Below are 14,241 nucleotides of genomic sequence, written 5' to 3'. Positions count from 1 at the left end.
GCTACTTTTTAATTTTTGCTGGTGATTGAGTGCTTAAACCATGCACACACAGGTCCCTTGGAATGAACAAAACCTCCAACTCAACTGCAAAGTCTGTATTTGTACAACTTCGAGGCAACTCTCTTTTCATGACACCTCTGATGTAGACTCTCTTGGACCTATGAGTCCTAGAGGTGCCAGCAACGCTCTGATAGAGAAGATTGAGGGGGGATCTTATAGAAACTTACAAAATTCTTAAGGGGTTGGACAGGCTAGACGCAGGAAGATTATTCCCGATGTTGGGGAAGTCCAGAACTAGGGTTCACAGTTTAAGGATAAGAGGGAAGTATTTTAGGACCGAGATGAGAAAATCATTTTTTACACAGAGAGTGGTGAATCTGTGGAATTCTCTGCCACAGAAGGTAGTTGAGGCCAGTTCATTGGCTATATTTAAGAGGGAGTTAGATGTGGCCCTTGTGGCTAAAGGTATCAGGGGGTATGAAGAGAAGGCAGGGATGGGATACTGAGTTGGATGATAAGCCATGATCATATTGAATGGCGGTGCAGGCTCGAAGGGCCGAATGGCCTACTCCTGCACCTATTTTCTATGTTTCTATGTTTCTATGTTTCTATGTTTCTCCATTCCAATTTTTCATTTTAGTAACTCAATCACTGAGTGCGGGCAGGTGGCCCATGAATTGATCTGCACTGACAACCAAACTGAGGTCAGTAATTGTTTGTTTGATTGATCAATTGAAAGATATAGCACGGAAACAGGCCCCACAGCCCACGCCGACTATTGATCACACATTCACACTAGTTCTATGTTATCCCACTTTCAAATTCATTCCCTACACACAAGGGCAACCTCAACCAGGACCGTGGATTGAATGTAGCATGCTCTTTATTGCTCACTGTCACTGTGTGAGATGTAGTTAGCAACTAAGCCAGCTGGAGATCCAGACATCAGAAGATATTTTTACCCCGACTGAAGAAATTAAATTTATTTTAAGAAACATAATGATCATCCATATTAACGTCATGTCCTGCAGCTTACCGAGTTTATTGCACTATGCAGATTTCGGTGTTGCTGTGTGATGACATTGTCGAGGTGAAAGATTTTTTCCTGCAGTGTGGAAGACTCCAACCGAAGATTCTGAAACCTGTCAACAATTTAGTTCCACATCAACTTTATAGAAATAGTATCTCATTGTCTCTGGGCATTATTGCCAACAATCACTTAAATACTTTGGCAAAATTAACTTTAACAGCACTTTCCATGAGAGTTATAGAGTCATAGCATCCATGAGCAGTAGATTACTGACATTTTGGAACAACCAGAAATACTTACACATGTCACAGGTTGAACAGAATGCTCAATGACAGAATGACAGGATCGGTCAAAGTCAGCATGGCTTTATGAAGGGGAAATCATGCCTGACTAATCTGGAATTTTTTGAGGATGTAACAAGCACAATGGATAAGGGAGAGGCAGTGGGTGTGGTGTATCTGGACTTTCAAAAAGCCTTTGACAAGGTTCCACTAAAGAGTTTAATGTGCAAAATTAGAGCACCTGGTATTGGGGATAGGGTATTGACATGGTTAGCGAACTGGTTGGCAGTCAGGAAGCAAAGACTAGGAAATAACAGGTCCTTTTCAGAATGGCAGGTAGTGTCTAGTGGGGTGCTGCAAGGCTCATTGCTGGGACCACAGTAATTTACAATATATATTAAAGATTTAGATGAGGGAATTAAATGTGACATCTCCAAGTTTGCGGATGACACAAAGCTGGGTGGCAGTGTGAGCTGCGTTGAGGATGCTATGAGGTTGCAGGGTGACTTGGATAGGTTGGGTGAGTGGGCAGATGCAGTATTTTGTGGATAAATGTGAGGTTATCCACTTTGGTGGCAAGAACAGGAAGGCAGATTATTGTCTGAATGGTGTCAGATTAGGAAAAGGGGAGGTGCACCGAGACCTGGGTATGCTTGTACATCTGTCATGGAAAGTAAGCATGCAGGTACAGCAGGCAGTGAAGAAAGCTAATGGCATGTTGGCCTTCATTGCGAGAGGATTTGAGTTTAGGAACAAGGAGGTCTTACTGCAGTTGTACAGGGCCCCGGTGAGACCACACCTGGAGTATTGTGTGCAATTTTTGTCTCCTAATTTGAGGAAGGATATTATTGCTCTTGAGGGAGTGCAGCTTTGGTTCACCAGGTTAATTCCCGGGATGGCGGGACTGTCGGATGATGAAATAATGAGTCGACTAGGCTTGTATTCACTGGAATTTAGAAGGATGAGAGGGTATCTTATAGAAACATAAAATTCTTAAAGGATTGGACAGGCTAGATGCAGGAAAAATGTACCCAATGTTGAGGGAGTCCAGAACCAGGGGTCATATAAGAATAAGTGGTAGACCATTTAGGACTGAGATGAGGAAACATTTCTTCATCCAGAGAGTTGTGAATCTTGGAATTCTCTGCCAGAGAAGAGAGAGGGGGCCAATTCACTGGATGGTTTCAAGAGAGAGTTAGATTTAGCTCTTAGGGCTAACAGAATCAAGGGATATGGGGAGAACACAGAAACAGGGTGCTTATTTTGGATGATCAGCCATGATGGTATTGAATGGCGGTGCTGGCTCGAAGGGCCGAATGGCCTACACTTGCACCTATTTTTCTATGTTTCTATGTTTGAAGAAATATAAGAATAACAAAAGAGGGTTGGCCAAAGCATGGACAACCAGGGTGGAATCTGCATGGACTGATATCAATTTATTCCTTTTCCAGACTGGATTTTCCATAGTTGATTTGAAGAACAGAACAAACAAATAGTACAGCACCCTCCACTTTAAAATAAATATCCAAGGTGCTTCACAGATGCATAGACAGCTTTGAATAGTGCCAAGTTAAAGGTAGAATTATCAAGAAGCATGATCAAAGGTCTGGATTTGAACGGGATTGTTTTACCCCCCCCGAGTATGTTTTTGAAGTAATAAGCACCAGCAGATTTCACATGGAGCATAACCCCTGAAGCAATGTAGTACATGGAACATGGTGAATATGTGGATCAATTGAAAATGCATGATAAATGTTAACGATGGCAGTGGCAGGGGAGAGAGATTCAATAAATGTGGCTCATTACAGAGAGATTTAATATCTTAGCAGTGTTATAATACGTCAAAATGTAAAAGCAGAAAATATTGAAAACAGATCCAAGACTATAAATACATGTTAAGACAAGTTAAACATTAAAAGTAAAGGGCTGAAATAACTAAACCGGTGTTTTGAAAAGTGTGACATTTCCAGCAGTGTTTATTTAGCACTAGTAATGAACTCCAGGCACAAAAGAGGAAGGTTGCAATTGATTAGTGAGTAATGATATTTTTTGCTGTCTAAAGGGTGGGGGGGGGGGGGGGGTGAATAGAAGGGAATAGAAATTCAATCTCAGCTGCATATGCAAATGATTCAATGTAGTCTATGGAAATCAATGAAATCTAATACAGTTTGTATCAATTATTCCACTGTCCAATCAATGCGTGCGTCCCAGAACAGATCCACATTGCAAATTTATAATTAATACATAATTAGATTAAAAATTGTCAGGATAAAAGTGGCCAAATTGTTTTTGGAACAACTAAAAGCAACCTAACAGCACCAATTGCATGACACATTAGTTGTGAATACGTCAAATGATGTTGGATAGAGACAGCAATATCAGAGGCATATAGCTGGAAATAGAAAGCACCAGGACTTCAGGAAATTACACCCAGGTTACGGATATATTAGAAACATAGAAACATAGAAAAATAGGTGCAGGAGGAGGCCATTTGGCCCTTCGAGCCAGCACTGCCATTCAATATGATCATGGCTGATCATCTAAAATCAGTACCCCATTCCTGCTCTTTCCCTATGTCCCTTGATTCTTTAGCCCTGAGAGCTTAATCTAACTCTCTCTTGAAAATATCCATTAGGATGCAGTAGCCTTGGCTTAGATTTGCTGAGCTGGAATCCAAGGACTGACTAAGATATAATGAATTTTGTAATGCGTCAAGGATGAAGAAAGTTGCCAGGAAAATGCTATCAAAAGAGCACATAACTAGAACAGCCTCTGCTTTATGGCATCAGAGACATAGCAACAATTCTGAACTTGAGTTCAGTGGTTCAATGGTTCTTTATTGTCACGTATGTATTGCACAGTGCAGAATTTGCTAGCTCACCCTCTGAATGCTTGGGATTCCACCTGGTACTCTGCTTTCCTTCCACCACCCAAAGACATCAGTATTGGTATTGGATTATTATTGCAGCATGTACCAAGATACAGTGAAGAACTATGATTTCATGCTAACTAGACATTCATACTAAACATACATAAGTACAACAGGTATTGTGAAGAGAAAAATACCAGAATGTAGATCAGATTTTATCAACTTTAGCAAATGAGCGGACCATTCAGTAGCTTGATAACTGTGAGGAAAATGCCATTCCTGAATCTAAATACATAGACAATGGGTGCAAGAATAGGCCATTCGGCCCTTCTAGCCAGCACCGCCATTCAATGTGATCATGGCTGATCATACACTATCAGTACCCCGTTCCTGCCTTTTCCCCATATCACTTGATTCTGCTAGCACTAAGAGCTCCATCTAACTCTCTTTTGACTACATCTAATGAATCGGATTCCACTGCCTCCTGATGCAGAGAATTCCACAAATGAAAATGTTTTTCCTCATCTCAGTTCTAAATGGCTTACCCCTTATTCTTAAACTGTGGCCCCTGGTTCTGGACTCCCCCAACATCGGGAACATGTTTCCTGCATGTAGTGTGTCCAATCCCTTAATAATTTAATATGTTTCTATAAGAGCCCCTCTCATCCTTCTAAATTCCAGTGAATACAAGCCCAGTTGCTCCATTCTTTCATCATATGACATTCCCGCCATCCCGGGAATTAAGTGGATAACCTCACATTTATCCACATTATACTGCATCTGTCATGCATCTGCCCACTCACCCATCCTGTGCAAGTCACCCTGCATCCTCATAGCATCCTCTTCACAGTTCACACTGCCACCCAGCATTGTGTCATCTGCAAATTTGCTAATGTTACTTTTAATTCCTTCATCTAAATCATTAATGTATATTATAAATAGCTGCAGTCCCAGCACCGAGCCTTGTGGCACTCCACTAGTCACTGCCTGCCATTCTGAAGGGACCCATTAATCCCTATTCTTTGTTTCCTGTCTGCCCAATAATTTTCTATCCATGTCAATACCCTACCCCCAATACCATGTGCCCTAATTTTGCCGACTAATCTCCTGTGTGGGACCTGATCAAAGGCTTTCTGAAAGTCCAGGTACATTACATCCACTGGCTTGTCCATTTTACTTATTACATCCTCAAAAAATTCCAGAAGATTAGTCAAGCATGATTTCCCCTTCGTAAATCCATGCTGACTTGGATTGATCCTGTTACTGCTATCCAAATGCACCGCTATTACACCTTTAATAATCGACTCCAGCATCTTCCCCACAACTGATGTCAGGCTAACTGATATAAAATTCATTGCTTTCTCTCTCTTTCCTTTCTTAAAAAGTGGGAAAACATTAGCTACCCTCCAATCCACAGGAACTGATCCAGAATCTATAGACTATTGGAAAATGATCATCAATGCAACCACGATTTCTAGAGCCACCTCCTTGAGTACCCTGGGATGCAGACCACCAGGCCCAGGGGATTATTAGCCTTCAGTCCCATCAGTCTATCCAACACCATTTCCTGCCTAATGTGAATTTCCTTCAGTTCCTCCGTCACCCTAGGTCCTCTGTCCCCTAGTACAATGTGGAGGTATGTGCTTTCAAGCTTTGTATCTTCAGCCCAACAGGAGAGAGGAGAGGAGGGAATGACATGGGTGTAAATGGTCCGTGAGGGTTGTGAGCTGGTTGTTTAATTGGCCATTGCAAAATATCCCTAGTTGATAGGTAAGTGGTAGAATCTGCGGGTAGTTGATGAGAATGCGAGAATAAAAGAAAGGATTAATATAGGATTAGTGTAAATAGGTAGATAATGGTCAGTGTAGATTCGATGGGCTGAAGTGCCTGTTTCCATGCTATATCTCTCTGTGACCCATCAGCACTAAGACTCTTTTCCCTTGGGTTAGATAAGGATTTAGATTTGATTGATTTAGTTATAGTAGGGAGAAAATAAATTACTGCAGACGACATGAAAATTGGTTGAGTTATGGATAGTGGGGAAGGTTATCCGAGAATACATTAGAATAGAGATGAGTTAGAAATATGGGTGAAATGGCAGTTGGATAATTATGAGTTGTTTTATGCTGAATGGACAAATGTAAGAGAATGTCTTCAATGCTGGACCCTTGGGAGCATTGATGTACAAAGGGATATTGGAGTGCCAGTCCACAGCAATAAAAGTGGTAATGTAAGTGGTAAAGACAACATATGTCATGCTGTAGAAATAAGGACATGTAGATTCTGATGTGCCAAGGAAAGACACAAAATGCTGGGGTAACTCAGCAGCTCAGCAGCATCCCTGGAGCACACTGATAGGTGACATTTTGGGTATCCCTGGGGTACACTGATAGGTGACATTTCGGGTTGGGGCACCCCTTCATACTATTGCTTCACTTCATCAGCTGGGACATTGAGTATAATAGTCAAGAACTAATGATGCAGGAGTATGCTACTTTGATTAGAAGAAGATTCACCAAGATGTTCCGTAGATGAAAGGGTAATAGCCATATGGATAGGTTGAACTCACTTGGATTGTTCTCTCTTGAGTGTCAGAGGCTGAGGAGAGACCTAATAGAAGTACAGCATTATCAAGTTATAAGAGGCATAGATAGTCAGAGTCTGTTTCCCAGAATATTAGTGGCAAATAATAGATGGCATATGTTAAGGCTAGAGAGGGAAAGCGTAAAGGAGATTTACAAGGCACATATTTTTTTAACACTGAACCTGGAAAACACTGCCCAATGAGGTGTGGAAGCAGATATAATAGCAACATTTAAAAAGCATTTAGACAAGGCCAATGAACAGGCAGGGAATTGAGCGATATAGACCATGCACACAGATGGGATTAGTTTAGATTGGCATCATGGTCAGCACAGATATACTGGCCTAGGGGCCTATTCCAATGCTACACAGTTCTACTGTCTGACTCAGGCTTCGCAAGGGACCCCAGTTACACTAGTGGAGGTGCTTCAGCCTTTGTCATTATCCACCAGGTGCAAGGTACTGCTGAAGCAATGGATAAGAATAATTAATATAATGGGTTTGAATGTACAAACGATCATTTAGTGAGGTTGATCAGATTGGAATACGGTGCTTTCAGTTAATAGTATAATCAATTTCTCAAAAATGAACTCATGGTTTTTAAGGGTATGAATAAAGAGGTTACATAGAAATAAATAATGACTTATCTTGGGAAATAAATTTTTACAGCAATAACACTTTTACAAAAGATAGGCAAAATGAAAATAGTGAGACTAGCCCTCCTCATGAAGTATGGGGTACCAGAATTTCAGCCCAGAAGATTAACTATAGATTCAATGTGGGGCAACCATTTCACAAAAGGGTTGGTGGATGTATGGAACAAGCTGCCAGAGGAGAAAGTTAAGGCTGGGACTATCGCAACATTGAAGAAACAGTTAGACAGGTACATGGATAGGACAGGTTTGAAGGGGTATGGATCAAATGCAGGCAGGTGGGACTAGTGTAGCTGGGACATGTTGGCCGGTGTGGGCAAGTTGGGCCGAAGGGCCCGCTTCCACATTGTATCACTCTATGACTATGACTCTAATTAAAACAAAACAAGGATAGAAAACACATATGGGAGAAGCTCACAGCCTCCCTAGCAGGACTGTACAGAACATAACTCAAAGGAACTTACAAAAAGAGCTTGAAGGATTAATTCATGGAATATCTCTAAGGGAATTTTCTAGAATAATATATTGATCAATTAAGAAAGATACAGAATATTTTAAACTCTTCGTCTGTGTAAATAATGGCAATTCGGATTCACAGAAGAGAGTTCACAATATAAAATAATTATATATTCAAAATTCAGCCACTTAAAATTTAAACAAAGCCAGTGAGGAAGGATGGCTGATGCCATTTTCGAGATTAGATTAAGCTCTGTGATGGCAGATGAACACATGCAATCGTTTAAAAAAGATAATTCATTGTTTTTATATATTTTGAGGAATAAAGTCTGCACCAGAAAAGTGGAAAAATCCATCGGGGAAAGAGAAATGGAGAATATTCGGGGATCAGTTTTGTCTGAATGTCAGGTCTGAAGGGTTCCAACCCGAAATGCCACCTATTCCTTTTCTCCAGAGATGCTGCCTGACCCGTTGATTTACTCCAGCATTTTGTATCTATTTTCAGCTCAGTTTTAATGCAGCTATGAATACATGTCTAGTCAATATAATTTCGATTTCTGCAATGCTGCTGGGAGCTTGGATCCCTGAGTAGAGATTTCAGTGTATGGATCATTGAAGATTTGTCAACATGAGTGAACTCACACAGAAGTCTACGTCTGGAGAAGGAATGTGACGATCAGGGTGGAGAGAGGAAGATTTGTTCATAAATTTCATCAGAATAACTTGGGATTACTTCATGAAGATGGTATTCTATCATTTTTCAACATAGTACGCAATTTGTACAAGTATCCATGAATCTGACTACAACTGGTGAGAAGCAAGCCATTGATCTATTTATGCACTCAATATTATGACATTTATTTATATACTGGAAGCAGCAGTGGCACGGGAGAATTACAAACTGGACTTGAACATTGATCCATGCATTTGTTACTGGATTCACAGCTTTCTCTGGAACAGGAAACAGAGGGTGAGGATCAACAATAATACACCCTCCCCTCTGTTCCTCAGTACAGGCACACCCCAAGGCTGTGTTCTTTCACCCTGGCTTTTCTCTCTTTACACAAACCAGCTCACATCCCACCACAGCTCTGTCAACTTGTACAAATACGCGGACGACTCAACAATCATAGGTTTCATCACCAACAACCAAGAAACTGAATACCGTGCACAGATCAACCAAGCAGTGACCTGGTGCACAGACCATGATCTCTTACTCAATTAATCAAAAACAAAAGAACTCATCATCGACCTAAGACGCCAGCCACCCCCCAAAACTCCTGTGCTCATCAACGGTGAATCCATCATCATCACTGACACTTTCAAACTCCTTGGTACCCACATCAGCAACAATCTCAAATGGAGGACAAACGCAGACCACATCTATGGAAAAGCCCAGCAAAGACTTTTCCATCTTCGACAGCTTAGGAAGTTCAGAGTAAGGCCTCATCTGATGCTCTGCTTCTATACAGCCATTATTGAAAGCATCCTCACTTCATCTATCACAGTTTGGTTCGGCAGCCTCGACTCACTCTCCCGGAAGAAACTACAACGCATTATAAACAGAGCTTCCAAAATTATTGGCTTACCCCTTCCATCACTTGAATCACTCTACCATAAACGGACACTTCACAAAGCCCGCAAGATCATCACTGACCCCACTCACCCTGCACACTATGCCTTTCAGCTACTGCCCTCTGGGAGGCGTTACAGGTCAATTGCCTCCAAAACAACCCGTTTCAAAAACAGTTTCATTCCTACCGCAATTAACTTTTTAAACTCCGTACGGTGAGGAAATACGAATAAGCGTGGCCCTTATGCATTATGAAATGTGTCTGTTTGTATGTATATCTACGTCACGAGTTGAATGTTTGATGAAATGTTGGAACCTGTATCGAGCTGTACTGAGAACAAATTCCACCAGCCTGGCTGTGTGGTCATTAAAAAATACAAATACAAAAAATAAAAAACAAAAATACAAGCAAACTGGAGGAAGGAGTAGAGAAACAGTGACAGACAAAAATAAGATGAAATATAAAGAGGCATAAATGATATAGCAGGGTAAGGAAATGTTAATAAAGGATTAATCTTCACTTGCACAGTAAACTAACAAAGATACTTGTGTAATAACAAGTAAATGCAGATGCTGCTGGTCTATCAAAGACTCAAAAAGCTGGAGTAACTCCACAGGTCAGATAGCATCGCTGGAGAACATGGATAGGTGACATTTCGGGCTGGGAGCCTTCTTCAGTCTGAAGAATCCGAAGAAGGGTCCCGACCTGAAACGTCACCAGACTGTGTTTTCCAAAGATGCTGCCTGACCCGCTGGTACTCCAGCACTTTGAGTCCTTTCAAAGATACCTGTGTGCTCATTTCATCATTAAAATGAGCCCAGTTTTATAAAAGAAGAGCAAATGTTGCTAGCAAACCAACGAGGCAAAGAACATTAAAATGTATCAAGGATGAGGTGACTGGAAAGTGAATGTCCTACCCTTTTGTGCCGTCTGGATAATCCATTGAATTCTTGCATTCCATCTCTTTCTCCACAGAAAGCTTCCTTCCCATCAACTCTTCCTTCTCCTGTGAAAAATATGTGAATTGCACCCCATAAGAGCCCTTTATGTACATAGCAAATTTCAAAACAAATAGAGTCGACATTAAATTTATGTAGATTGTTATTAAAAAAAAAACATTCTTAACGCAAGACGAGCAGGAGGACTTAAATTATTTGGACGACATTGACTAAGATAGTGTTGTAAACCACCTTCACACAATAAAACAGATGCTAAAACAGAACTAAAATGACATGCAAATTGCTCACTAGTGCAGCACTGGAATAAATTAAACCCCAAAGGTAACATATATCTTGCTACTTCACAGCCTGCAATTCTACTCAAATAATATATTAGATGTTAAATACACAATATGAGTATTGCCAATAAGATATCAGTATTGGGAAAGGTCTTATCAAGTCAACATAAACACTGGAAACCATCCTGAATCACAATTGTGAACCTTGAGAAGGATTGTTCAAGTTCAAGTGAGTTTATTGTCATGTGTCCCTGATAGGACAATTAAATTCTTGCTTTGCTTCAGTGCAACAGAACATAGTAGGCATTGACTACAAAACAGATCAGTGTGTCCATATACCATTATATAAATAAATACACACATGAATAAATAAACTGATAAAGTGCAAATAACAGATAATGGGTTGTTAATGTTCAGAGTTTTGTCCAAGCCAGGTTTAATAGCCTGATGGCTGTGGGGAAGTAGCTATTGCTGAACCTGGCTGTTGCAGTCTTCAGGCTCCTGTACCTTCTACCTGAAGGTAGCAGGGAGATGAGTGTGTGGCCAGGATGGTGTGGGTCTTTGATGATACTGCCAGCCTTTTTGAGGCAGTGACTGTGATAAATCGATGGAAGGAAGGTCAGAGCCGATGATGGACTGGGCAGTGTTTACTACTTTTTGTAGTCTTTTAATGTGACAGCATTTAATGAATAAGCTGGGCAAAACACATGCCAGTATTGATGGAAAAATAGGGAAGTGAAATAGTTTAATTTTCCCAAACCTTCCATCTAATCATGCAACTCATTTTGAGCAATGTGTCAAACCTCCTTGGTAACATAATTTAGAGTCTCAGATTTAAACAAAGAAACAGACCCTTTAGCTGAACAAATTGTCTACTTCAGCTATTCTCATTTATTTGCTTTTAGCCCATATCCCTCCAAACCCTTTCTATCAATGTATCTATCTAAATGTCTATAAAACATTTTACTTCAGAGTCACGTGAGTGACTATGTGTAGACCCCGCCAGCACGCATGTGCGACATATTGTCTCACGCATTGCACAACGACGGGCGGGGGAAATGCTCTCCCACGGCAACGTTTAAAAACGGGACCTACAGGTAAGTTTCTCTTATTCGGAGATGGAGCAAGCTCACTATGGGAGTCTTCGCACTCCGACAACAGCACCGTATCCGGCGCTGTCCAATGCATCTCCCTCGACAGAGGGGAGCATTGCGGGCCAGGGCTAGGCTGGTCTTGAAGAGGGGAACATGGCTGAAGATACCGGCAGTGTGCTGGGGGTGCAGGACCCGAAAGAGCTGCTGGGAGTGGTCACCAAGTTTGCAGTACCACCGCAATTGGGACAACCGTTGCAGACCAAACTGGCGGCCAGCATAGACTACCTGTCCTTCAACCCTCTGCAGGAACAGGTAGTTAACGATACAATGGAGAGATATATGCCTCCTGAAAACTGCATTTCATTGAATTTACCCGCAGTCAACAGTCAAATCTGGGGGTACATCAGGATTGGCATAAGAGCCCAGGAAGTCAAACTTCAGAAGATCCTAAAACTTCTGACTTCGGGCATAACATCATACGCTCGTTCTGTTGATGGTACTGAAATGACGGACCATCAGCAGGACACACTGGCATTACTTTGTAATACCCAGTACGAAATAAATTGCTTAAAGAAGAACGCAATCAAACCTGCTCTGAACCCCAAATTCGCAGGGTTGTGCAAAACCGCTACAGCACAATCGCAGATACTGCTGTTTGGGGAAACTTGTCTAAACAAGCAAAAGAACTCGATGAAGAGTCTAAAGCCGTTGTGCTCATATCGTCCGCAGGAACGAGCAAGATCACACACCCCAGATGGCAGCACCCCTATGCATCCACCAGAAGGCATCGACACCAGGATGCTGGTGAAAGCATGAGAGTCACGCAGCAACCATAAAGGTCTTTTTTAGGCCAAGGCCCAGAGCAACCCTCATGGAAAATGCGGCAACCTCACACTCCAGCAACTCGACCGCAGAAGAGGCAGAAGCCGAAGAAATGAACGTACCACTGGTAACCATGGATTTGGTTCCTTCCAGAATATAAAAGGTGTAGGTCCTGTACTAACAGGGGGAAGGTTACACTTGTTTTGGGAAGCATGGAGGACTATTACAACTGACAAATATATACTACAAAGTATTCAGGGATACAAAATTGAGTTCATCCAAAAAAGTATGCCACCAGTTCAACATGTACCTAACCGGGAGTTTGTACTCTCACAACAGGAAAAGTTGGAAGGACATGCAGAACTGGTGAAGTTACATGCTAAAGGTGTAATGGAGAGGTCGGCACATGACTCTCTGGAATTTGTATCCAACATTTTTACGAAGACCAAGAAAGATGGTGGATGTCGCATCATCATTGACTTGACTAGACTGAATACTTTTGTAAAGTATATTCATTTTTTTCAATTCAATTCAATTCAATTCAATTTATTGTCATTTGGACCCCTTGAGGTCCAAACGAAATGTCGTTTCTGCAGCCATACATAAAACAAACAAATAGACCCAAGACACAACATAATTTACATAAACATCCATCACATTGCTGTGATGGAAGGCCAAAAAAACTTATCTCTCCACTGCACTCCCCCCCCCCCCGATGTCAGAGTCAAAGTCAAAGCCCCCGGCGGGCGATGGCGATTGTCCCGCGGCCATTAAAGCCACGCCGGGTGATGCAAGGTCGCACACCGGGTCTTGGTGTTAGAGCCCCCGGCGGGCGCTCGCAGTCCCGCGGCCATTCCAAGCCGCGCGGGGCGATGGTGTAAGGCCCCGCTCCAGGAGCTCTTCAACCCCGCAACTCGGGCGGAAAAGTCGCCGTTGCGGAAGCCCCGAAAAGCGGTCTCCCCCCAGGGACCCGCGGGCTCCCGGTGTCACTGTCCGCCAAACCCGCAGTTGCAGCCTCCGAATCTCCGGAGGTCAGGCCGCAGCAGCGTCCACCACAGCTCCACCTGCTCTGGACTCGGCCAGCTCCGCGACGGTGAGGTGAGTAGTCGGCACCACAGCCCCCGGTCTTCCTGTTGGAGGCCGCTCCTCGTTGCAGCCCCAATGACAACGGAGACCTGACAAAGAAAAGGTCGGGTCTCCCGTGCAGGGAGAGATTTAAAAGTTACCCCCTCCCCCCCACACCACCCCCACCCCCCCACACACATACCCCAACAAAAAATAACAAAAACTACATAAAAACATAGACATAAAATAATAAAAACGCAGACGGACTGCAGAGGCCGCTGCTGACGAAAGTCGCGCCGCCCACCAAATGGAAACATTTGTTACTGCCAAACAGTTAGTTTCTGAGGGATACTTCATGGCATGCATTGGTCTAAAAGATGCATACTATTCAGTACCCATACATAAGGATCATCGTCGATACCTAAAATTTAACTGGATGGGGTAAATATGGCAGTATAAAGCGTTGCCTAATGAGTTAACATCAGCCCCAAGACTATTTACCAAGTTATTGAAACCGGCCTTGGCAATACTAATGAAACAAAAACATATTGTTATGGCATATCTTGATGGTATTTTG

At 42.3% G+C, this 14,241-nt stretch overlaps 1 protein-coding gene across 3 annotated transcripts in view; it reads right to left on the bottom strand.

The window, feature by feature from the left end:
- The window catches only part of ccdc68 (coiled-coil domain containing 68), a 74,835-nt gene that overhangs the window by 7,025 nt on the left and 53,569 nt on the right, over positions 1 to 14,241 (bottom strand). For all 3 annotated transcript variants that reach the window (XM_033033337.1, XM_033033331.1, XM_033033322.1), the window contains 2 exons: positions 10,364 to 10,452; positions 1,037 to 1,142 (listed from right to left, as the gene is read on the bottom strand). In XM_033033337.1, coding sequence (XP_032889228.1) covers positions 1,037 to 1,142; positions 10,364 to 10,452 — 195 coding nt within the window. The remainder of the gene's footprint in view (positions 1 to 1,036; positions 1,143 to 10,363; positions 10,453 to 14,241) is intronic.

The sequence above is a fragment of the Amblyraja radiata genome, chromosome 1 (assembly GCF_010909765.2).
Source record: "Amblyraja radiata isolate CabotCenter1 chromosome 1, sAmbRad1.1.pri, whole genome shotgun sequence".
NCBI lineage: Eukaryota > Metazoa > Chordata > Chondrichthyes > Rajiformes > Rajidae > Amblyraja > Amblyraja radiata.
The sequence above is the reverse complement of the archived record's forward strand: the minus strand, read 5'-3'. Positions and strand labels throughout refer to the sequence as shown.